A 26,707-nucleotide genomic window follows, 5' to 3' on the forward strand; every position below is an offset into this window, starting at 1 on the left:
CCAAAGTGGATTTGAATAATTCTTGGAGAGTTTGAGATGTGCAGGGAGGTAAGGAAGCAACACTATGTATTTTAAACCAAACTCCCTGTTTTTCTGTGTTTGCAACCCATTTGCAACTTCCTTTGTGTATGCTTCTGGGTGGGTGAATTTTCAGCCACACTGACCCTACTACTTTACTTAATTAGCCTTAGTATTGAAGCCTTTCCCCACCTTCTTTTCTTCATCTCAACTTTTCTGTTTTTTCTGTAGCATTTGGAGATGATTGAACCAAAGTCGCACAAAGTATTAAAAATTTTTGGTTTGGACAGTAGCATAGCAAAGTGCTGTTTTGTCGTCTACTCTTTGCTTATATGATTCTTAAAATGTCATTTACGTATTTTTGGTCTTTTCCATTATAATTTCAAAACTGACTTATTACTAATGTCTAATCTACATCTTTACAGATAATTTTAACATTTCCTTTTTAGATTTGATTTATTTTTAGTAGCTTACTCTTTTTCCTTTCAGTGCAGCCCTTAATGTAATATTTTTGTTACAGACATCATGTGTCTGCCAAAAATAATAACTGATACTCAGTAGTCCTTCCCCCTAACATCTTCAGAGAAATTACACCAAAGAGTGATCTGGACCCATGCATCTTGGCCTTTTTGTGTAAATGATGTCCCCATTTAAGACTCCCTCCCAGAAATACATTAATTGAGAACTCCTAAGTTTGGCATACCACAGTAACTCTGATTCTGTGGTCAGCCCTTGCAAATGACAGATGTGGAAATACCTGAATGTTTTTCTGAGAACGCTGGCATTAATTGCGCAATTTTTTGTCACCTTAGAAAGCTAGGATAGCACTCATAGATTGTAAAAGTTGAAAGTAAAGTTTATTATTAACTATGTGTTCACCAGAATATCTTTTAAGAAGAAGTACTTGTTCGGTATCTTCACTTTATAACTATTATTTTTTCTTGAAAATGTAAAAACTATGGTGATCTTTACATAGTGGAACTGATCAAGCAACTTGGTTCTCACAGTCCTTACTCCGAATAAGAAAGTTTGTTTGGCCCTTGCCAACAAAATGGTTTGTTCTAATGTGGAAGTAATCCATATTTGCATAGAAGCAAGCCTGAAACTTTGCAAACCAGCTCAGGCAGATACGGTGGTTTTGGCAAGTGTCCCTGTGATCAATGACAAGCAAACACAGTGAGGTGCTATAAAACATCATTAAACTACAAACATGTGTAGAGAAAAGGGTGTATATCTGAACCCATTTTATAGTGCAGAGATAAAGAGCACTAACCAAACTATTCTCTTAGTAATTTCATTACCATTGTACGTGAACAATAATAAAGAATGAGTTTTGTGCAATATATGTATATTTCCGAAGTGAGTCAAAAAGGTGAAATATTGCACAATATAGAAACTCTTGTTTTCTATAATACGCAAAGTACAGTTCAGGATTATATGAGAGGATTGTTATCAAATGCTTTATAATAATTTAAAACAAAAGTGTTCACCTAAGGCAATATTGTTAAAGAATACAATAACTGTCACAGTACTTATTCTCCCAAGACCTATTCTTTGTAAATACGAAAAATATTGGTCTGACAAACAACAGCCTAAGAGACAGCCTTTGCGTGTGAGAAATTATTCTTCAACATTGTGTCTGGATGAGAAAGAAACTTTCATATCCTTAGGGTATATTTATAATTAGAATGATGTAACTGAATCAAAGATATTGCTTCTTATGAAACGGAGACCTGTTAGTCTGTGGAGGTTATTTTAGGGTGGGGGAGAGGGAGATTCTAGCTTTATTTCATTATTAAGAAACAATTTTTCTCTATCCTGGGGATTTTTGTTTGTTTGTTTGTTTGCTTTTATTGTCCTTTCATTAGCACCCATTAATTAGTATTCTTCTTCTTCCTTGTGGAAGTATAGATTTTCCCCTGTCCCTGAGTGGCACACACAAGCATACACTCACTGCAGACGGGAAGAGAAGCACCTAGGGCTGCTCTTCCTATCGCTATTTGCTTACTGGTCACTAGATCACACTTGGTACTAAAGCTGATGTTTCTGCCTTCAATAGCTGCACCTTGAAGTGCCTTCGGGGCTTCTGTGACACCACACAAAGGAGGCACAGGGACTGTTCTGAGAACCTCGTGAGTCATTCCTGGCAGTGACTGACCAAAGGCTCCAGAGTTCAGAAGAGACAGTGTCTTGGGAATTGCTCACAGTGAGTCCTTGTACAGGGTTACGCATTAGGATGGGTAACACACCTGTGTGTCCTAAAAAGTAAATTCATGAAAAAAATCAATGTAAGTTATAAAAAGACAGGTCTCTGATGCAATACTATCAAGCGGATTTTAATATCCTGGTGGAGTTTCCTTTAACCACATGATGTCCATATAAAATGTTGACAGGCTTCTTCCTTTTAACTTAGAGCTCAGTTTCAGAATGTTAAAAAGAAATAAGAAGCTGAGAGAACACATGTGCTCCTGAAACAATAGCTACAGTGTGTGTCACACCTAAAGGACCATGACCTAGATGCTGAAAAGGGTAAAGAAAGGAAGCACTTCTATTTCAGTATTCCAGGCAAACTGTCTTTTTCATTACACAGTGTTAATGCCAAGAACTTCAAATTATTCAGCAGAATTCATCACACAATAGAATACATCCCATATGAAAAGGCAGTACCATAGATTTTGATATTTACCAGAACTGTGGGATGGACAAAAAGAATGTTTCTGAAATACTCTGAATATACAGTATTCAGTGATGACAAGGTTAAGTAGGCTGAGAGCTGCACAGCACTTTGCATTTCTGTCTGATTCTTAGCAAGTCAAAATCCTCATCTCCCTATTTTTACTGGCTTTGATTCACGTTGTCTCCCTGGATATTGGCCTGGCACCTAAGCCAACGCAGGCAGCTTTTTTGCATCATCACCATCACTGCTAACTTCAGATGAGCTGTGTGGCAAGGCTCCTGGATCCTGTTGCACTCCTGGGGAAATACGCTGCAGGAATTTCATTTGAAGAAGAAGATACAGACTCAGTGTCATTAAATGTGGAATGTAATACTTGAGGAAGACAGTCACTCTACGCTGTTAAATAAATACAAGTTTTACGACTATTCTACACGTGTCTGACTCCAAAACTCATAACAGGGATCCCCACCGCTCCAAAGCGCTGTTGTCTCAGACTACCCAGGGTCGGGGTGGGGGGTGTCCCGGTCCCGGAGCCGTCCTTCCAGCGCAGCGTCGAGGAAAGAGGAGGCAGCCTCGGGCACCGCCAGGCCGGGCGACCGCGGGAGTCTCTTCTAGGGAATGAAACTGGGGGAGTACCGAGGGAAGCAACTCGTCCGCAGAACCCGCAAGGGACCTCTGGCCAGGGCCGGGTGCGGGGCGAGTGGGTAGGGGACGGGGGGAGCAGCCTCCGGCCCCTCCTCGCCTGCGAAGTGCAGGGCGCGTGGAGGAGGAGGAGGAGCAAAAGCAGGCGGAGGAGGAGGAGTATTTCGGGGCGGCTCGGAGCAGGTGGCGCTCAGTGGCGTGCTTGGAAGGGGCCAGTTCGGGACTGGCACTGGCCCGGCCTCGCACCGCACCGCGACATGGGCTCTGCGAGGGCGGCGCTGCCGCTGCTGCTCCTCGCGCTGGGTAGGTCTGTGTGTACGTCTCCCCGCTCTGGGAAGGAAGGACGGAAGGCAGGCAGGCAGGCAGGCAGGAGGGAGAGTCTCCCCGCGGGCGAGAGGCGCCAGCCGCGCCCGGCACGGAGCGGGGGGCGGCCTCCGGCTGCGGCCGCCGCCCCTCAGAGTATGGCGGGGCCGGGGAGGGACGGGCTGGGGGCGCCTGGCTGCGAGCGCCCCTGCGGTTCTTGGGCGAAGGCCTTGTGTGGCTGTGGCTGTGTGTGAGTGCGATGCACTGGCGGCGTTTTTAAAGCAGGTTAAACTCCCGGAGTGGCGTGGAGTTCACCTTCCCGTAAATGGAGTGTGTGTGTGCTGGAGGGAACGGGAACAGTCTGATTTGTGAATTTACGGTATATGGTGATTATACCTTTTTAAACGCGAAGATGATGATCTCGTGAATGCTGTTCCTAATTCGCAAGAGTCCTCTAGGTCTGCTACCACCCCTGTCGGGTAGATGTCGCTCCTTGGAAAAGGGCAGGGAAACTTGAACCATCTCCTCCTGCTCTTGACTTAATTATCATTACATATATTTTCCTGGGAACTATAAGTCATCATAATCACTTGCCGTTAGCAAATTCCCAGGCACTTTCAGAGTTTTAATATTGCTATATACTCTCACAAACCATTAATTAGCAAGTCACCGAAGAGGCAGCATGAAAATGAGTTTTCACTGATGAGGTGTTCAAACTTGTTCTTTCAGTAACTATAGCAACCTCTGCAGTGGAATGTGTGGCTGCAGGGTGTGAAATAAAAACCAAAAATATTAACCTGTGATGAGATATACAGTGCACAAACAATATGGTAATTTTTAAAAAGAAAAAAATTCTGAAAAGTACCAATTGGCAAAATTCACTCTGCACTTTTACCTCATCTATTCTGTATTCTGATTATGGCCACTGCACACCAGGACCATTAACATTCCCTGTAATGTAAAAATGGGGTCGTAGGACTTGCAAAGGTTTGTAGAGTGGTGCTGAAATTAGAAGGTAAAGACTAATTGTAAGAGGAGGATTCTCCTGGCACTGAGACTGACAGAGGGGGGATAGGTCTATTTTGTTCAGGCCCTATCCATGATTTATCTTAATTTACACATCTGAAAGCTGTCATAATTTTGATTTCAGGTGTGTCATGACATTTGATGTTAGTGAATACAATTACTGAGTTAATACTTACTCGGCCCTTTTTGGTCTTGTAGAAGTAAGTTTCGGGATGGGAACATTTTCCCAGGGTGTTTTTGGAGTCCGGCTTGTGGTGGTGCTGTTGCAGATACCCCATAATAATTTCCAAATTGATTGAATCAGTTAAATTAATTGGATCACATGAGGTGCTTCGTTGTGTCTCCAAATTCAAGTAAAATTAAGGTGATGGTTAGTAAAGTAGTGGGTTACTCTTTGTTGATGTGTACTTTTGTGTCTGTAAAGACATTAAGACTTTTTAGGTGCTAGAAGAAGAAGAGATATGCAATAGAACCACTGTTTTGATGATATGACTTTGCTACTAACCGTATTAATTGTTGACCAGAAGTTGTATACCCTACAGAAGTAGATTATGTTGAGAGGAATAAGTGAAGTATTTAATAGGATGACCTATGCAACAAAGCCTGAAGCTTTCTGTTGTTACACACTGCTTGTAGGTTTGCCAGGTCTAGTTCTTTAAATTTACATTTTAAGCATCCAGCTTTTTTCCTTACCCTGTTCTTCAAAGTCAGAGCCAAAACAGCCCAGCTGTCTCCAAGAATGAAGCCAGTGGAAAATACAGTAGCTTTCTTGGGCTCAATTCTGGTAACATTTTCTTTGGAAAGCTCTAGTGCCCTCATGCTTCAGAGGAGATATTTGAAATTTGGCAGGAAGGTGGTATTTGCATTGTCTACCTAAATTTAGCCAAGCAACAAGTCTTTGGAAAACTGCATTTTTCTCGAAAGAAATGTATGTTTATCAGCTTGATTCTAACAAAAATTGTGTTAGAATGCTTGTTATGCACCTTGGTCAGATGTTTCTGTGTGAGATCTTAGGTATACACCTGCAAACACAATAATTTTCTGTCTTGTCTTTTCATGTTATTTGTTATTTTTACAGCAATCTCCATTGTTGTTTGAGTCACTTTGCTTTCCAGTTTGCTTATGGATCCGCTGTACTGTACTGTACGATCTTAACTGTTTCCTGGGCTTTGGATGAAACAGCTTGGTTTACTTTTTAAGAAAATAATGCACTTCAGTGTCAATTATCAAGTGATAGTGTTGTAGGACCATACCTAGTGGAGGAAGTAAAATTTAGGGTGGCCTCACCTGTACTATCTCAGCAGTCCTTCACATTGAAGCCTATCATGCACCTTTCTCCAGCAACCCAGGACATCAGTGATACAACTGTAACACATTCTTAACATCTCCACACTGTGAAGTACACATCCCTTGAACTCTAATTCTGAAGTGAAAAATTTCAGCTGAATAAGGGTTATGCCTTTTGGGCCACAGGTGTACCACTTGAGGGCTATGAGTTCCCTCTGTAGGACGCAGGCAGCCTGAAGGACAAAACAGACCTTTTTAGCAATGGGCTGTAAAGCTGTATAGAGGAATAGAAAACCCTACTATCAAACTCTTTTTCTTCAGTTCTGGGATGAAAGTTGTGATAATGATATTTAATATGCAAAAGTTAGGAAGTGCCTGAAGTAAGTTAACCACCTGTATTTGTCTCCCACATATCTATGCATCATGCTGTCACTGCCTATGGACAGAGGAAGATAGTATGAGCAGAGAAGGAGCTGGAACTCCAGCCTTGCTTAGTTTTGAAATTAGACAGTTGTCTAATGAATGAGAATGAAAGGTAGGATGAAGAGAAATAAATATTTTTTTTCTTGCAAAAATGGATTCTTTCTCTTCTTTTTTTTTTTTTTTCCACAAAAGCTGAATACAATTTCAGACGAGTCATTTAAATCAAATCTTTGACATGTGGTTGGAGCTTTTGTGTTCCTCTCTTCTTTCTCTTTGCTCAGCCAGGGGTTCTCAAAACTGAAGCTGCGTTTTCACGATCTGGTTAAGCTGACCTGAATGTGGAGCTGACGCTGCAAGGTCATTTCATCCACTCCTGATTGCATGTTCCCACCAGTTTCTCTGTGCTATCACTGTGGCTTGGTCTGGGGAAGAGGTCAGGCACCCATTTGCCTGAATAATTTTTTTCCCCTCTTTGAGCTAGGTCCGTTTTGGAGATGAGCTAAACTGATCCTGCTCCCTTGAACAATTTCTTTGTTAGTGCTGGCATAGAGGACAGTCAGAACTCCTGGCCAGAGGAGGGAGGAAAGCTGGAAAAGTCCCTTTCACTGAATGCTGTCACATCCACTGGCTTGAGCTGGTTGTGGAAGTGCATCTTGATGTGGAAAACTGATGTGTATTCAGAGCTGTGACTGAAGTAAATAGAAATTGTATTTTGAATGTACTAAATATTCTGAAAAAAATTAGGTTTTAGCTGTATCACTAGATATCCAAAAGTGCCTAGTACTTTTCTCTTTTTTCAACTGGGGCTAAAGATGATCTCTCATTTCACTTGAGTGTTGAAATATAAATTTTCTGTCACCTTTAAATATTTCAATGCTTATAGTCAAGATATGTAGAGATAATCCATAAGGAAGCTGAAAATTCAGTAGGTTAAATTGTGTATATAAAAAGTCCATGGCAATGTACAGAGCAGCACAGACCAAACTGATAACTGAATAGCAAACAAAAATTGCACATTTGGTGCAATAAATGAAGCTAGAATTTGGGGTGAAAATGCACGCACACCAACTTAAAGCTTTACAATTTATCTTGATTTCTGCCTTTTCCCCCCTTTGTGATCATCTTTTGATACCTTGCTGTTTTATTATCAAATTTGTGAGTAATGTTAATGTTAAAAATCATTCTATAATCTGGAGATGGTTTGAAAGCAGTACCCAAATGTGAACTCTTCTTAAAATAAAACTACCTCTAGTTTGTCTTTCTTTGGGAGGTAGTAGGTAGCAGGTAGTAGGAGCATTACTACCTATTATTTTTGGAGTGTTGCCTTTCACAGCATTGCACATTGGAGCAAGGCTTAATTTATATTACATTACAGGACTTGTACAAATTATTTTAGAAAGCATACAGGGTATTACCATCATACACCTAAACACATTAACAGTTAATATTTATTTGTGCATAATTTGGGCAAAGTCAACACGAGGCCCTACCAAGTTTAACTCTGTGCTGCCTCACTCTGGAACAATTTATGAATTGTTCTTTGCTTTTTTGATTCAGTGACACAAAACTTTAATTTAAGAAGTTAAAGAAGTAAAAGTACTGCTACTCTTTGTTTTTATTGTGCTTCCTAGCCACTATATAAATATTATTCGTTGTGGTCTTTCTTCACTATTGTTAATTTTGAATGAATGAAAGTGGGTTTTGCGTGTAGTTCATGCAGTGTATTTTCATGAGGGATAATAACTGGAACTGACAGTGTAATGACAATGTCTAAACGCTAAGGGTGAAAAAAGTACTTTCCTTTAGGATTAATGCAGGTAAAAGGGAAGTTTCTATATCTTCTGACAAGTAAAGCAAGTCATTTTCCCCAGCAGAAATCTTGGGCAGTCTGTATCCAGTGTTGTTATTTTCATTTAAAGGTTTCCTTTGTTAGGCTCTGTGCAGGCCAGTTCCCATTTCCATGGTGACCACGCTGAAATGCAGACAGGACACAGGCTGGATTCTCATAGGCGTAGCCATGTACTTGCATACCAACACGTTATCTGCTTGGCTTAGAACATTTCCATTAGCAGTTTTAATGTTTAGGGCTTCTTTTTCACATAGTGATCACTGGCCCTACACTCTGGTTACTACACAGTGTTAGGATTTCAGACCCTGTGCAGTGAGAGAGTTGATAAGCTTAATTTTTGTGTAAATAATTTGACTGTACTGTTCCAGTTGAAATTAGTCAAGCATATCAGAGAACTGTCTGAGCCTTAGTTTTCATTTCTGTTACAGACTTTTATGTGAAAGACTGACAGATATCTGTTCCAGATAGCTGTAGAAACATATGCCTTGTCAAGGCACTGATAAAAGGATAATAAAAGTAAGTGAATGTGAATTACACAGGATAAATGAGACCTTCTATCTGTATTAGCTGAGTGTGAGTATGTATCCTTGTGAAGCAATATGCAATAATGTTCTTCCTGCTCATGCTGCACTCGTTTTCTGGAGATGGAGAACACTGAAGGCACATAGTGGAGTCAGCATAAGCATTTACATCACTTCCAAATCAGGCTGTAATTTCTGAATTATGAAATAAACTCAGTATTCTGAGTGCTAGTGATTGTTATTTGAACAATTTGAACTTTGAATCAGTCCCGTATTAGCATTTCAGGAGTTTCAAAGCACTAAATTTTATTTTTTCCTGGAGATTTGTATGCTCTAAAAATATAATAAGACTTCCATATTATTCAGGACTTAAAAGAGGAATTATACAGGCAAAGAAGTAAGATAACACAGACTCTTTGAATGCAGGATAAGCAAAGACATTTTGTGTGCAGCTGAATGGCATCTGCATGCTTGAATGTCACACATGATGAATGTCATGGATTCTTTTGTCCCTTTCAAATTGCTGTTAGACAGGGTGAAGGGCTTGGAAGTTATGCACAACCCTAATGGAACTCTTGGCTTATTCCTGATTTATTTTGCCCTTTGCAACCTGCTTCCAAGTTTATCATTCTTCCCTCGTTTCATACAGTTGTTTACCTTTTTCCTATTTTTTTTTTTTGATCACATGAATCTCCTTGGATAATATGGTTGGTTATTAATAAAGAACAGACAGTAAATAAATCTTGAAGAAAATTACTGTGAACAGCACACTTCTGAGATGGAGTGTATCCGAAGTAGAAATATCTAAGGAAATAATGGAGTTTGAGGATGTGGAGTTGGGGGGGTGATGAAAGACTGAATTAGGTTTTTGCCTGACAGTTAATCTATCTGCCTGGCTGGCTATCTGTCTCAAACATAAGTGACCCTTAAGCCCATAAGTGACCCTTAAGAGAGCTGGCTGTGGTTGATGCTGTGTTAAGACTGCAGCACAAAGCTGTGTGTAATGATAAGGCTGTGGATGACCAGGCTGCTTGACCCACTGGATTACCCAATAAATAATGACCTCAGCTGACTGCCAGATCAGTCTTTTTACCTGATTGAGGGATAGTTGACATGTGCTAGGCTCATAAGTTTAGTGCAGCTATGGATGCTATTATGAGAAGTTATCAACCCAGCCCTTTTGGGGATATGCCTGTATTGTACTCTATGCTACCCACAGGTAAACTGGCTGGATTAGCTGTCAGTGTGTCTAACTTTTCCACGTGCACAGAAATCACTTTTCATAACTTCTCAGTTTCTTTGACTGCTGCTTTTGAGTTTCCCTTCAGCAAGTGTGAAAGCACACTAGATAAGAAATTCTACTTCATTACGAATTTGCTAAAAGAACAAAACAGTAAATTACTTAATTTCAGGCCTAAATTTATTCTTGGCTGGTCCTGTTCTCTTAGTTAGGTAAATGTCTACATAGGTGTTGAAGTCAAGGAACCTGTGTCAAGAGTTTGTGTCCTGGTTTCTTAACAGCAATGTTACAATAAGGAGAGTAAAACACGGAAGAATCCCCTTGAGGCACCTGTCCAAAGCAGAAGCAAGTGCAGCATTTTGTCCTGGGGCAACGAGTGCATCCTAGATAGTCACGAAATATCAGTGCAGAGGAGGGTGTGTGACTCAAATGTCCCTGTACCTGTATCCTTATTTGAATTTTCTGTTTGAGGCGAGTGTTAATTGCTAACTGAAAAAATGACACAATATTTTATTAAATAGCTTTTCAGTAATTCTACTTTCTTAACTGTAAATTCTAATAAGACGATGAGAGCAGTGCTCTAATAATGAACATGAGAACAATTTAATCTGGTATTGCTACTATGTAGTATAAAATTCAGTTGTCTTTATATGCAGTACTTTAGATACACATAGAACCGAATGGGTTTATAGATATTAACTCAGATTTAGCTGAAATTCCTTAAATGAGAATTTAGCTAACCTTTCCAAAGTGGAAAAAATATAAGTGATCTGACTCTTCATCTAACTATGCTGACCAGATAGAGTTCTGTTTAAACATGCCTGGAATACATATAGGCCAAATATAGAATAGCAGAAATGACTGAGAATGAACTCTTTTATTAAGATTGGCAAAGCAATAAACAGAGAAAAAATCTAGCAACCCTACTTGCTTAGGAGTCCTTCAGTAGCTCTGCTAATAATAGTTATCCATTTAACTCTAGCCAAATATCCTTCTGTTTCACTGTCTCTTTTTTTTATTTGTTTTGTTTTTGTTTTCTTGTCCAAACTGCCCAAAGCGAGTTCATCATATTAAGCAGTTAAAAAGTACTTGAGTCTCCGGAGTTGTCTTTCTGAGAAGCTGACAGCTACAATAGACTTTGGTTCTGTGAAGACAAAAAGCAACTGTTCTGCTTTTGTGGAAGAAAGTATTATCTCCAGAAAAGTCTTCTTGAATGTTCGTGGGTCTTTCTCTCTGGCCCCAAAATGTACAATGGCTACATTTTATAAAAAAAAAAGAAGATAGCTTCTGTCTGAAGTTACTCCGGCTAGAGGTAGCCTGTTACCAACCTGACCACTGGCATCTGTATAGGCCAGAGTGTGGTGTGCAGGCCAAGGGCAGGGAGTTGGATGCTGCAACCCCAGTTCACCTGAAACATGGTCCCAGAGTGTGGAGTTAGACGCCTTGTGCTCGGCAGGGACATTTAGGTGCCTTTAAAGTGCACAGAAAGTGTTTGCTTGCAAATCAGGAAGGCTCCTGCAGTTAAGCAGTTAATCAAGGGTGTTTGAACTCCATCCTTCTCAAGGACCTGCGTGAGGTGCCTCCTTTCCCTGAGGTCAGGGATGGGGAAGAATTTTGGGAGAGAGATGTCCAGTTTAGCTTTTTTTCCAAGAAGTAGCTGCTTGAGAAGTAATGGTAATAGTCACCTGGGAAGTGTGGGCTTAGTTATGTCATGAGGCATCTCTGTTATTCACATCATGGTGATGTAGATTCACCTCTCAAAGTTTTCCAGAAGTGTCTTTGTTACCAGGCAATAAAGCAGTCTGACAAGCATCCTTCTGATATTGAAACTAGGTCTCAGCTCATCCCAGGAAGCATATCCATGTTTTCAGGCAGACAGGCAAAGACACATCTTGCCTGTGGCCTAATGTCTCGGGCATTTATCTGGGAGTAGAGGAGTACTGAGCTGGCTCTTTTGGACTGACTGCCCATTTAATTCACATCTGGTGAATTGGTAGTGCATAAAAAGAAATTACTTAGCTATTTAGTTAAATAATTTAGTTGTTTCAAGTAGAAATAATTGAATTGAGAAGCATTCATTGCCTTTTGCCACTATATCAGAATGGGTTAACAGTAGGGTAGGATATCTTGCTCTGGGAGAGGGCTGTTTCTATATCTGATTCATATTCTAAACCTTTGTGCAACTTTGTGCTATGAAACCTAGGTGACAGGTAATTTTAAGTTCATTCTGGCCTAGGCAGCTCCTGAATTATGGGCTTCCTGGATTGTTTCCCCGACTTTAATGAACCCAAATTCTGTCTAGACATACGGTGCTACAACTGATCATTTCAGTGTGCATTAAGGTAGAATTTCAGGTGAGCGATTGGCACCACCTACCTATCAGGATGCCCAGCCATGAGCTCCCATTACAGTCAGAGGAGAGAGGCTGTCATTAATGCTGATACAGAACAAATGTTCTGATAATTATAGCTCTTCCAACTATTGTATTATATATCCTGTGGTGCTTTGGAGGTTTTCTTGTTGCAGGAAGCTGATGTGGCAAACATTTTACAGCTGAGGCTGTTCTTATTTCTGCAGCTCTCTGTGTACAGTGCAGAAAACTGAGCTCCCAACTATTTTCAGAAGCTGTGAGGGAGAAATGGAGTCTTAAACATGGTATCCTAAAAATGGCGTAATGGCAGGGTCAAGGGTCACTCTGGAACTGCTGCAGTCCTCATGCTGTAGGCTGCCACACTGGAGTGACAGAGGCATCAATGGTGATGATGAGTCTCTCAGCTTTTTTTCTAATTTAGCCTTTCAGATCATGTTTAACAGTGATATAACATGAAATAATACACATTATAATATATTACAATACGCTGAAATTTTCATGCAGCCTTGAGTGTGATACGGGGAGGGAAGTACATGATACCTGTGGTTGCTTTCCCATCTTCTTGATACTTGTGCGAAAACATGCCTTTTTATCTGTATGCAAACATATTTTCATAGCAAATGTGGCAAATAGGGTATACAGATAGCAGACACATTGTTTTCTCTGTGATGACATGCATTTCCTCTCTTACGTTTGTAATGTGGCTCATTCTTCTCTGACTATATTTGGGAATATTCCTGGTTTAAAAAAGAGACAGCACAACCACTGTTAATGTAAATATGAGGGAAGAGAATTTTCTGGAATGAAATGCCACTTGAGAAGTAACTTTTTTATCATAGGGAAGCATGCAAAGTTCTTTGTGTTTATCATCATTACATGTGAAGCCATTGACTTAACTGCATGTATAATATGCATGTGTGGACAGCTTGCTAGCCACACATACTTTTAATCTCTTTGTGGTATTGTTGAGAACAAATTGTGGTACTCTTAAGGACAGAGCTGAACAATCCTGTTTATACCATGATAAAAGGAAAATTGCATGTCCTGTTTAAAAGGTGCAGGTGAATTTTCTGTGAAATAAAGTTTTTCCCATTGATAACATGAGCGGAAACATGCCAGGATAATGAATTTGAGTAGGTTTGAATACTAGTTGGCTTTATTAAAAACTCATAGGAAGTTGTCAGTCCTGCAGGAACTGCTCCTAAGCTTTTACTTGGAATCAGTCCTTGTGTAGTAGGTTGCCTAGATTTCTTAACTCTAGGCTAAGAGGAGTTTATATCTCTCCTCACAAAGCCAAGAAGGGCAATATCTGGGCCACAAATAGGGAGCTATCAGGAGAAAGACAAGTCTTGCAGAGTAAGTAACAAAGTTATAGGTAAATTTAATTAGATATCTTACTCCGCAGCAGTATCAGAAGAATAAAATGGACAGCATCTAGTTGTGTTATCCCAGTCTTTCCAACTTTTCAGTCACAATTTGTGTGTTGTATCATGTTTGTGTTGCTTTTATAGCAGGTTATTGATAACTCCTCAGTGCAGCTTCTTGCATTGTGAACTGTTGTAATTGAAAGGTAGTGACTCAGGCTTTTACACACTCGGAGCTTTCAGACTGGAAGCTGACCTGTTTCCAGGAAGAAGCAGTCAGCCAACTAAGCCAAGAACACTTGTTGGAAAGGAGGAGAGGAAGAGGAATAGGAGGGAGGATTTATTCCTAAATGAGGCATTGTTTTTCCTGTCTTCTCGGTACTGGGTTTTGTTTTTTGTTTGTGGGTTTTGGGGTTTTTTTGGTCTATAATTTATTTCTACTCTAAATGCTATAATTTCTGTTAATTATTAGAGTAATTTGAGATATTGAAGATGTTGTGAAGAAAAAGTTGGTCTCAAGATAAAAGAAAATAAAACAAATAGATGAAGGAGTAAAATGAAGACTTGGTTTTTTCAGGCTTCTGTAATAGTTCATAATAATGAAATAACAACAATGAAATTGAAGTGAGGATTATAAAGTACTTGGACATTCAGTACAAAAAGTACAGTGTCTTGCCAGTCATATTCTTTGCTCCTTTTGATTCCTGTCAGAGGTTCACATTGTCTGTATTTAGAAGGTTGTTCTCGATAAGAAATCTGTTCAGTTTTAAATAAAAACAGATTAACTGTGATTATAAAACTGCTGTTTTAATACACCAGCTGAAGGTATCTAGATGCCATTGTGAGTATCTGCTGATATGGTTGTGCATAGCAAAGAAAAAAATTATTACAAAAAATAGAGAAGTAAATATAAAGGAGAAAACTAATGAGAAAATATTTTGTTACATTGTCTGTACTGGGTAAAGGTTAATACACCTTTCCAGATTGAATTATAAGTAGTTTTTTATTTTTCCTGTTGGGTTGGATTCCACCTAGCCATGACTGAGTAAACTAAACATAGACGAAAAAGATGTTTTATGTTTACGTGCATTTGCAGAAAAGTCCCAAAAAATGCAACCAATATAGAATTGCTTGTTTTACATGAGAACTTGATGTCCTTACCTATGCATGCACACAATTCACATCCCAATACAGTAAAGCAGATTACACTGAAGACTACTACAGTAACAAAGGAAAAAAAAGAGTTGTTTCTTTTTTTTGTGCAGATTTTACTCATTGCAGTGAAAATTGTTCAGTGGCTTCTGAAAGCCACAGTGAAGAACATCCTTATTGCAAAAATAGATTAAAGTAACTGCATGCTGCTTGTTTTGTTCTTTATGTATTCACAGTCTTGACAATAAAGCATTCAAAACACAGTGTATTATGAATGCTGTTCAAATTACGGATAGGTCTTTCTGTAAGAATACTTGACTAGTTCTGGTTGGATTATTGCTCTGATAACATAGGTTCTGAATAGTAAGGGAGTAACTTCACTCTTACATCAAAATGTTGTTGCTGTTTAATAAAAAACAGCAAAGTAAGACTAAATATCTTTAATATGAAGCAAATACTACTTGACTGCCCTCTTTCATAACTCCAGTACTTTTCCTTTCTGCCTTCATTCCACCTTCTGACTAATATTTCAAGGACAGTAGGTCATTATAGTGTGAAGGGTATCTGTAGGTGCCTGTACTGCCTTACTAACTTTGGAACCTGTGAGCCAATTTCAGCAAACTTTTGCAAAGGGATGAAGAAATTAACCAGCTGGGCATCGGAGTGAGACAAAAGTGCTTTTAAAAGTTCCCTGACAACTAAGGGGATCCAGTGTGACCTTGCACAATAGAAAATACCAGAAAATCTACCCCAAAGAGAGCCCTTAGAAATATTTCAGTCATGGAAAAATCTTGAACTAGAGTGTCCATCCATTGTGAGATGAAGTCAGTGGAAAACAAAAGCTACGAGTTCTCTCATCCCTCCCACCCCTTTCTTTTCTCTGCCCTCAGCAGGGTCTGACAGGCTTCAGAGCCCTGATGATGTGTGTTCTTTGGAGGTAGAAATCTTTGAGACTAAGGGGAAAATTTTCTTAGTGGAATTTGTAGTGGCTCTCTTAGAGCAGTAAGGGGCAAAGTAAAGCCATCTTCTGGAATGAATAGATACTTTAAAAAATGCTAGACTGAGCAATTAAGTCAATGTTGTCTGTACACATCTTACTGGCTGCCAGTCTAAGAAACTACTTCAGGAAACAGTGGGGTTTTCTTGACTTTTTATTTTTCATGGATTAAAAAACCCATGCAAAAATGCATGTACTACTGTCATGGTTTCAACATAATGCTGGGTCATGTCCTTGCTTTTCTTTATTGACTACATGCTTATCCCCTTCCACCCCTAAATCCTTCAGCATGCCTATGACTTTCAGTTTAGCTTTCTCAGGGTCTGCTGTCCTGTTGGAGGTGGCACAAGGGCCAGTGGTTGTAGCTGTGGCTGTGCTACAGAGCAGAGGGAGCTGCCAGCAATGCTCTCATGGCATCATTACTGGCATGAATGGTCATGCAAAAAGACAAATTATCACTCTGCTGGGTTATATAACAAACTTTTTTCTGTGTTATAGCTAATAGTTGTTTAAAGAAGTGAATACCATACTGTTTAACAAAAAAAAGGTGATGAAGTTTCCAACTGACAAGGTTAATACTAGATAAATTTATAACTAATACTTAGTGTGTGGTGAATCCTTATAGACTCACCAGTCAAAGTCCATTGTCTCTTCTTTTTTCTTGATACTGCGATTGCTAGACCTGTTTGATGCAAGCTGTAAATAACAACAGCAGTGAAAGCTTTCTCTGTTTGACTGGATGTTTTAATGAGAGGTGAGACTTGGCATAACTGAGTAACTGAGTCTGTATGATTATGGTGTTCTGTGATATATTGCTATCTTAAACTGGAATTGCAAACTACCTTTGCAACGTAGTAAAAAGTGATTTAGGCTAAAAACAAAATGGCACATTTATTATGACACTTATGATACCAAATACAGGCTAATAATATGTTCAGTATATTTTACTAGAATTTTATAAACTTATTTCACTAACCAAACAATCAAACACCTAAAAATCTGATTTCATATTTTCTCACCCAGCTGAAAATCTTTTTTTTTAATATGCTGGTTAATCTGAATAAGGGATTTCAATCCTAGAGGTATTATAATGATGACATTAAGCAATTGGTTACCAGACATACGTTTTCTGCTTGGTCACTTAAAGCTGTGACCTTTGCTTACAAAATCAAAACAATTATGAACTGGGTGTACCTAATATGAGCTTTTACTTCAATAAAACTTGCTTCAGCTTGTACTACAAACAGAATAAAGCAAACAGAAGGCATTAGAGTTATCATTAGACTTGTCATGTATAGTTACAGAAGAATTCCCACATGCTGAGGTTTAAAGATGCCCAGTCATAACGTGTATTACTTTTCATCCTGCTAGGAGCAAGAACATCCTGGTGCAGAAGTATAAAACCAGCAATACTCCTACACTGCAGCTGCTATGGCTTACACTGCAATAATGCATTTGCTGAATACGGGAACTCCCAGGGAAAAAAATGCTATGCCAAGAGATACTGGAGTTTATTAGAAAGCTTACAGTTTCTTTTAGCCCATTAGGATTTTTTTCTTACTTTTCCTATCTGAAGCTTGATGTTGGGGGGCCCAAGGGGGCCCAAGCCCCCTTCCCAGTCATTGGAGAGGAACTGCTGCTTTTGAAGTCTTCAGGGGGGCTTTCATAAGCTTTAGGCTTATATCTGGCTTCCTTTGTTCCACACAGTCTGTTTACTTGACTGTAAATAAAGTGCCATTTACAGACAGAAGTTAGGAAATGAATTTTTACTTGCCCAACTAATCTCTCATCATCATCACTAGGTCACGAAGTAGTAGTCTGTCACGAAAAGCTATTAAAATCCAGATAGTGAATTAGTTTTCTTTATTTCAAGATTCTTAAATTATCAAAATTCATTGCCTGAAGGCAGCAACAGATACGGAATCATTCCAGCCTAGAATATACAGTATTTAGAACCTAGATGCTTCAATGATTGGCACCCTTTTATTGCATAAGAGACCCTCTTATTTTGCACAGGCTTAAAATAGAGTTAAAGGAAACAGCTTTTTCTTTTTTTTTTTTTTCCCCCTGCAAATGCTTGAATTTCTTTTTCTGGGTACTGTATTTAGATACTTGTACAAAATGGATAAAAGATGTTCTTACAGTGCAAGGACTATATCAGACAGAGGAAAATGGCAGGAAAATGCCTAGTATATTAGTGCCACTATATACTTGCTAGGCCCAAACCAAGTAAGGTTTGTGTGGAGTAGATCTATAAAAACTACTGATGATTATAAAAATGTGGAATTTACAATGTGATTGAAATATGCTGAAACTGTGGCTCACTCGATAAATGTTCACGCTGAGTCAGAGTGTATTTGCCAGCATTTCTACTATGATTTTTGCAAAGAAGTCATGAATGAGAGGCAAAGCTGATCCATAAGAATATCACAGACAACAGTGTGTCTTCAGAGGCTAGGTTTTCTGATTTCTTTTTTTCTCTTTTGTTTTCATTGCTCTTGACTGGCTGCCTGTCCAGAAAGTGAACATGATAGAGGCAGTTCTGAAGAGACCTGTGATCTGGCAGACACTTGTCCATTATTCCTGGTGGACATTCTTGCTCTCAAAGTGTTCTGATACTACAGTAGTACAAATGATTAAAAAGAATAAAATCAAGCCCCAGTAGTAAATAGGAAGGATGGGTAAAACGGCTCAGTAAGTAGTAGGAATGGGAGGATGGGAAGAGAAAAAGAGCATTGCTTGTGTGAGCTGTGATGAAGCCCAGAGGAACCACAAGGAACTTGGGACAGGTGATGTCCTTGCTTCTTGGAATCAGCCCCAATCCTGGAGAAAGCAGGACCACCAGAGTGACCCTGGGAGGTCCAGGGATGGATGCTGCAGTGCAAGTACAGGGTGGGAGATAAACAGGCAACACGTAACCCAGCACATGTCATGCTGACTGCATCTGACTTGCCACAGCACCCTAGGGGAATTTGAACTAGCATGGGACTTTCCTTCAGGCTGTTGGCTGTGACGGGGGACCCCTGGTGGTCTAGTGGTTAGGATGCAGCACTCTCACTGCTGCGACCCGGGTTCGGATCCCAGTCAGGGAAACTCCCTCGGGCAGATGGAGCTCGTCAGCCCTGTAAGGCCATCCATCTAAGAGAAGGTCACTCTAAACAAACCTACATCTGAGGACCTCACTGCCGCTGTCCAAGCTTGCTCGGCCCCGGCAGATGAACCTTAGGATTAAAGGGTGGGCTCAGTTCAGCGCACACTGTGTCTCACCTAAAAAATCCATTGCGCAGGCTCGAAGGGTAAAGACCTTTCCCAAAATCTTCGCTCGCGAAGTCTGGCCATACTACTATTGGCTGTGACAGTTGGTCCCTGTAATTTTATCCAGTTCTGGAGGAGACTTTTACCCTGGCTGTAGCCTTTAACAAAACTGTCACCTTGGACATAATCAGAAGCGTTTTCCATGTATTCGCACCAAAATTGGGCAATGCACTCGGACAGCAGACATTCAGCAGTGTTACCATTTGGCTACCGGTGTCATTTGCTAATGACTGTGTAACAGAGTCCAGACAGGCGAGAGTTTTTCTCTAGATGTCATTGGATTTCGGGTCAAACTGGAACTGTTTATCATTCTAGGATACTTCTGGCTCATTCAAAAGCCAGAGTTTATTTCAATGTCCACCATATGGACCACGTGGAGAGTTCTTCTTCTGTACTTATATGGCAGAATGGCACTGCAGTATGTGGCCTCTTGAGAATTGGGTACTGCTAAATTGTGCTTGATTTCTGACTGAGGATAATATAATTTAACAACAGACAAAAAAATAAACCTAGCATATAACATCAGAAAAATATTTTGATAATAGTATATTATTAGATCAAAAAAGAATAACTGTCAGTAGCCAATTTCTATCTCAACTCATCCCTTCCCTCTCCTTGAAACTCAGAAATAAATTACGATTATGTGAGGTTGTGTTTAGCGTTAAGAGGCTTGCAAAATGCAGAGTGATAAGTCTGTACACATTCTCTTCCGCAGTCTTAAATAGCATGACTCAGGAAATATATTTATCTCTAAGGATGCTTCTCAAGGAACTATACTTTTAGCAAAGGGTGATTTCTTGGTTTCCAGAGGCTGGCTGCAGATAGTGGTTGTTTCAGATAACTAATATATGATTTCCTGTTTTGAGTTTGTGGTAAAAAAGTAGTAACAATGTGAGTTGTATTTACTCTTCTGCTAGTGACGTTTGTGTTTTCTATTCTATGGGCAACGGTACAAAATACATTGACATTTTTTACAGGTCATGAACTTTGCTTGCAAACCTGTGGTTGTGATTTTAGTGTTTTCACTATGATGTTATTATCATTACTACTGTTACAGCTAAGCTACTGTGGTGAGCTGTTTTATGCTGATGTAATTCCTGTTAACCTCTCTTCCAAAGCTGCATCTTGGACCTGGAAGAGAGTGATAGCAACAGTGAGCTCTATGCCCATCAAAACTAGAAAAACAGTTAGAATTTGATCTTATATTTTTAAGATGCCATTTCTCCCTAAAGCGTCCCTTTTATACGGGATTATCAAAAAGGCTGCCACTTTACTACACAATGGTGCAGAGCAGATAAAACTCATTCTGCTTGGGCACACAGGAAGGGAGTTGAAAAATGAGGATGTTGTTTAACCTGTGAGCAACTCTGTGAACCTGCCTTACATGGGAACTTTGGTGAGTAATTGCACAGTGCAACCACAGGTCATTATTTCTTCCATCATTGCCATGTTTGGAGGGTTGTCAGGAGCCCGAAGGTGTTCCTTGCCTGGGCTGTAGCTTATTCCTGATATCCCACTGTTGTCTCAGTCCTTCTACCTCCAAGCTGGGGAAGGAGTTATCTACTCACAGCAGCATCTCTCAGGGGACTCTGACCTTTCTCCTGCAGCTTCTGAAGTGGACATTCCCCTAGATATCAATATACAGTTCTTTATCAGAAAGAAATCAAGTCCTTTATGAATGAGGAGTGGGCCCCCATGTCCTACAAAATTGTGACACTTAGGACTTAGTCCTCAGCTCACATTGCTGGTTCCCTCCAAAATGGCATGGAATACCATACCCTTATTCCTAGATGCACAAGTGCCCAAGGAAAAGCAATAAATATCATGACCACAGTAAAGCAGAGTTGCAGCATTGTGTCATGATTAATTAATGCTGTTCTACGTTGTATGTTTGTATTTCTAAGTTTTCTTTGGACAACTGTTCAGGCTGTTTGGACTGAAAACAAAGGCTTCTGGCGTGATAATGAAATGACTCAAAAATGTAAGTTTTCTGATGCAGCAGATAATCTCATTTTTGTTCCAGTGCTGCAAACTAGAATACAAATAGTATTAGGTGTTACAGTCAGGGCATTTTTTCTGAGCCTGGAGAATTGAGGTGAATGGAGTTATATCCAGCTGGCGGAAGTCACAGGTTGTGTTCCCCAGGGCTCAGAACAGTTTGGGGACCAGTTCTGCTTAATATCTCCATCAACAATCTGGACAAGGGAGTTGATGATGCACCCGCGGTCAGTTTGCAAATGACGCCAGTTTGGGCAGGAGTGTTGATCTGCTGGAGGGCAGGAAGCCTCTGCAGAGGGATCTGGACAGGCTGAATCAATGGAGTGGTTCCATGGGTATGAGGTTCAACAAGGCCAAGTGCTGGGTCCTGCACCTGGATTATAACAACCCCAGGCAGCGCTACAGGCTGGGGAAGAGCAGCTGGAAAGCCGCCCAGTGGAAAAGGACTTGGGGGTGCTGGTCAACAGCGGCTGAACGTGAGCTGTCATGTGCCCTGATGGCCAGGAAGGCCAGTGGCATGCATCAGCAATAATGTGTCCCCCTGTACTGGGGACTGGTGAGGCCACACCTCAAATCCTTTGTTCAGTTTTGGGCCCCTCACTATGAGGAGGACATTGAGGTTCTTGAGTGAGTCCATAGAAGGGCAGTAAAGCTGGTGAAAGTTCTGGAGCATAAGTCTGATGAGGAGCAGCTGAAGGAGCTGGGGTGTTTAGCCTGGAGGAGTCTCAGGGGTGGCCTTATCACTCTCTACAACTACCTGAAAGGAGGGTGTAGCCCCTAGGGGGTTGGTCTCTTCTCCCAAGTAACAAGTAATAGGATGAGAGGAAATGGCCTCAAATTGTGCAAGGGAAGGTTTAGGTGGATATTAGGAAAATTCCTTCCTGAAAAAGGTTGTCAAGCATTGGAATATGCTACCCAGGGAAGTGGTGGAATCAAGATCCCTGGAGGTATTTAAAAGATATGTAGATTTGGCACTTGGGGACATGGGTTAGTGGTGGACTTTGCACTTCTAGGTTAAGGGTTGGACTTGATGATCTTAAGGGTTTGTCAAAACTACGAGACTATATGATTCTAATGTACCTCAACAGGCAGTTGATGTGTTTGCTGTGCCACAAGCTTAACTTATGCCTTAAGGGAAACGAGGATAACAGACCTCTGAATCATGCATCTTGGCCCCCCTCAGCTAAAACATTCCCATTAGTAATGCTGCAACTTTTGTTAAGGCAAACAGGGAATGAGTCATTCCTTGCCCAGGGTATTATAAGACATGTAAAGAGTGCTAGACAGGCATAATGCATGGGCAGGGTACTGTAATGAAAAGGCAATTTTTTTCAAGCATGTGTCAAAGGCTATATTTATTTTCTTCTGTTGGGGGAGCTGGCACAGATGAAGAGCCTTTTTCACGTGGATCAAAATTCTTCTTTAATTGCTTCTGTAATAATCTTAATCTTTCTATTAACAGGCATTCTTCATAACTGCTGTGAAGCCTACAATGTTGGGCTCCTGGAAGCAAAAATATTTTCTGGTCCACCAAGAGAGCAGTTTGGATATACAGTTCAACAGTTTATAAATGAACAAGGCAAATGGTAAGCAGTTTGAACAGCTTGTTTTACGTCCAGCTGAAAGGTTAAGGAAAAAACATTGCAACTCTTAACGTTTCTTCTACAACTCCAGCTAATTCCTTTTTATATTAATCTTTTTACAAAAAAATACTTAATGTTATTAAAACAAAAGTTGAGATATTCTAGAGACATATGTGTGTGATGATTCAGGCTTTTTTCCTCAACACTATGCAATCTGAGGTTTTCTTTCTGTTAATCTTTTGCTTTGATCTCCAATACACCAGTTTTCTCAGGCTTACAATTTCTGTAGAATTTTAACTCTCATTTCATTCTTTCCTGTACCAGTAGCATCTTTAGTACATTTTACATATATGTGGGATATTTTTTCCACTTTAATATTGTTGAGGCTAAAACAAATTATTAGGGCTGGGGAGTTGTAATTATTAATATTAAATTAAGTTAAATCGATATAATTTTGTGTCTGATACAGTATTAACTGTTTGCTTGTCAAGGGATGGTCTATTTGGACATATGTAATAACACAATCCTAGCAAAGGCCTTGTGTCTGCTACATCTATCTCTTCAGCCATAAAATTTGACCTGAAATCCACTTTTGCCACAACATTGGGCTTAATGAGCAATTAGTAAAATATTTTGCTAGCAATGTTGGTTTCCAAAAGAACTTTAACATATTAACACGGCGTAAGCATATTTAGTGGAAGACACATGGTTTCCTCTTCTGCAGTCTCAGCAGCTGCAAGAGCTTAAGGTGTCTGTCATGGTAAGGACTATATGTCTATAAAAGTAGTTGAGAACCACTGAACTCTTATGTGGTTAGTTGTGCATACGTGGTTTTAAATCTACAGTAGAAAGCCACACAAGATAACGTATATTGTCATAAGCTGAGACACTTTAAACATGTCATCCTTCATAGACTGAAACTGTGTCAGAACCCAAATAGCCACAAACTGGCACCTTTGCTTAAGTGACAGTAGATGGATACCCAGTAACTGAACTTTATTCAGTAAAAAGAAATTAAGATGTCAAAATCTGAAATCCATGGCAATGCACATGAAAATGTATTTTACAGTTGAAGTTTGGAAAAGCCCATACCGAGCCAGCTGAGACATTTGTGCATAGCACTGCTCAGGGGCACTGTGCAGTTCAATTGACTGCACATGCAAATGTGTCTGACATTTCACTGATGTTGCTGTGTTTACTGCCACTGACCAGGAGACAAAGTAAGAGGAGAGCAGAGCTGTATCCTCTGAATTAAAAGCTTGGCTTTTCCTCCCTCTCTGTCGAGTAGCCTTCCAGCCTATCCCCACCCCCCATCTGATGCTGTGGTGGCTTCTCACTGTTTTTCTGCCTGCTTTAATTATGTTTAGTCACCCACAGATCAGAGATCTCTTTTTTGGAAAAAAAACCAAACAACTTCTGTATAAAGGCATTGGAGGAGAACAAAAATGCCTGCCTAAAGTGAATTGAATGCTTTTGCCTCATACATGGAGAAATTGTCTTGTGTTTTATAGTTCTTTTGAGTTTTTTCTACAAGCTTGTGGCAGAATAAGTGCCTGACTCATCTAAGCTATTTATGTTTTAGATTTTCCTCTTTTATTTTTACTTCAGATATAAAACCTACTGCACTACCACTTTCTTGGATAATGTGTGCTGAAGTTTGGGGAAATAAAGTAACTTCAGTTTAACTTTTCCTATCTTATAGAATCATTTAGATTGGAAAAGACCTTTACGATCATTGAGTTCAACCAGTCTTCTCCTAAGTATATGAATATTTTGAATCTGGTAAACTTTTGTGTATATAGGCACATCATCATTAGTTATTTTACTGCATGGTGTCTGACCCAGCTTCAAAAGTCAGGGAAATTTTATCAGCTCATGGTGAAGTAAATAGGACTTGTTAGAGACTCTTCAGTGAAGAAAAGCTCTTTTCAGTCTCTCTCTAAGTCATTAGAGAAGCTTAAAAAAAAACGTGAGTTATATTTTACTCTCTTGTTCTCTTAATTTCTAGGCTATTTTCTGTTGCTTGTGACACTACATTTTCTTTCCTGTGTGCATTGTTTAAAAAAACCCACAACACAAAGAACACCACCAATTAACCAAAAAAACCCCAAACCAAACAGAAAACGGTTTTCTCCTATAAGCAATGCAGAGGCTGCAGTCCATGCACAGAGTGCTTGTTGACATGGCTGAACTGGGAGCAAGATAAACACTCTAAGCTTGCATAAGATCCTGGTGATACTCTCTGTCAGAGGGGAGCATTTATTATCATATGCTTTTTCTGAAGAGATCATCATTGTGCAGCAAGAATGTGAAGTACTTGAAAACTCTGTCCAGGCACAGTAAGTAGGGCTGCTCATCATATTAAATGCTGCTGGGGTACCATCTCTGCACAAGGTGCTGTGTAAAAATACAGCTTTAAAAATCCTCCTGTACTCTCTCAAAGAGTAGAAAAGAGAAATAAAGATATACAGCAGATGCTAGTTATATTATTCAGCTGTATTTTTGGGAGTTATATCTCCTGAGGCAGTAAAAGCTATAGAAAATGAAAAAGAGAAGAATTTTTGCAGAACTGCATGCAGCAGTATGTTTTCACTTTTGCTTGGAGATAACTTCAGAGAGAAGAAGGCAGACAGTCCAAAGAGAAGCACAGGACTATTGAAGGGGCTGGTACACGTTGGGACACTGTGACACAAACCAACAAGGCAGCCTTTTTTTGTAGAGTCAGATGATCCAGGATGATTGGGCACCAATCTGCTGTGCACTGATGGGCATTGATGGCATGTGATGCTCATAAAATAAGGACAGACTTGCAAGTCAAGCACAGCTCAAGCTTTTCACAGTGTCTGGTGGGAATTTCAAAAGAGGAGCTCTATAATGAACTGAGGGAAAATTGTGAGTACCAAAGAAACTCATCAATTAGAAAAGTTGAAGCAGTCCACCACACAAGTAATTAGCCATCACAGAAATATCATTCAGTTTATGCTCTGGTTCTCCCTGTTGTGAGGTCATCTGTATTTGAATCTTAAATTGAGACCAAAATCTCTGTTATTTTGAAACATAATTTTTTTAGAAAGCCAGACTGTACCCTGTCAGTTCCTCTTGAATGTGCATGCCCTGAGCAGAAGCTGACAGTACATTCTTAAAAGATAACAGTACTTACTCCACACTGAGAGTTGGATTTATGTCTGTCTCAGGTGAGGAAGACTGAATAGCTGTATATAGCTGTTAAAATGCTTTCTCCTAGCCATATGTGTCTTCAGACATATGCTCAGCTGTGCCTGTGTGCTCAGAATTTGGAATTTATCTTTTTTAATTTTGTTTTTGAATTTATGTTATGGGATTTTTCTGTTTTAAAATATTTTGTTTCATCCCATACATCAGTAATGACACCTTAATGTGTAGTGCACTTACTGATGTATCACATAATTATTACACTACAACATAGTTTTAAAAATCATTGCATACTGCTCACTGGCTATCAAATACAGCAGCCAATTCCTGAGATGCTGTGTTGCGTCTTCAGACCAATAAGATGTTTTGCCAAGAAGACATGTTTCTGCAGCAACTTCTGTTGAAATCAGTACGTTTTCAAAGCTTTCTGATTTTAATAAGGCGGGCCATTTCTTTTGAGAAGGGTAATTTTTTTAACAGAAAGCTGCCATTGTTACAGTTCCAATTTATCTGTGGCAGCACCACTTCTAAAGCTGAGTTCTTTACCTCGCTTCTGCTTTCCCCAGCTGCATGCACTGCAGTTTGCCCTTTTCCTGCTTGGAGAAGCTCTGGCTGCTGTTTTCTAGACTTTCAAGTTTATTAGTCAGACTTTCTTGTCATAGCTCACTGTAGGTTTTGAAGTTTTGAGTCTTGTTCAAAGGATTGAAAGTTTTAGACGGTGAGAAGTGTTTTTGTTCTTCATATCTACTCATTGCTTCCTGTAATTTTAG

At 39.8% G+C, this 26,707-nt stretch overlaps 1 protein-coding gene across 2 annotated transcripts in view; it reads left to right on the forward strand.

The window, feature by feature from the left end:
• The first annotated feature begins 3,497 nt into the window (after positions 1-3,497).
• ITGA2 (integrin subunit alpha 2) overlaps positions 3,498-26,707 on the forward strand; it is a 67,587-nt gene continuing 44,377 nt past the window's right edge. For both annotated transcript variants that reach the window (XM_017811224.1, XM_017811225.1), the window contains exons 1-2: positions 3,498-3,640; positions 22,646-22,769. In XM_017811224.1, the coding sequence (XP_017666713.1) occupies positions 3,595-3,640; positions 22,646-22,769 (170 nt within the window). In that variant the 5' untranslated portion in view covers positions 3,498-3,594. The remainder of the gene's footprint in view (positions 3,641-22,645; positions 22,770-26,707) is intronic.

This window comes from Lepidothrix coronata, unplaced genomic scaffold, assembly GCF_001604755.1.
Source record: "Lepidothrix coronata isolate B3197 unplaced genomic scaffold, Lepidothrix_coronata-1.0 Scaffold31, whole genome shotgun sequence".
NCBI lineage: Eukaryota > Metazoa > Chordata > Aves > Passeriformes > Pipridae > Lepidothrix > Lepidothrix coronata.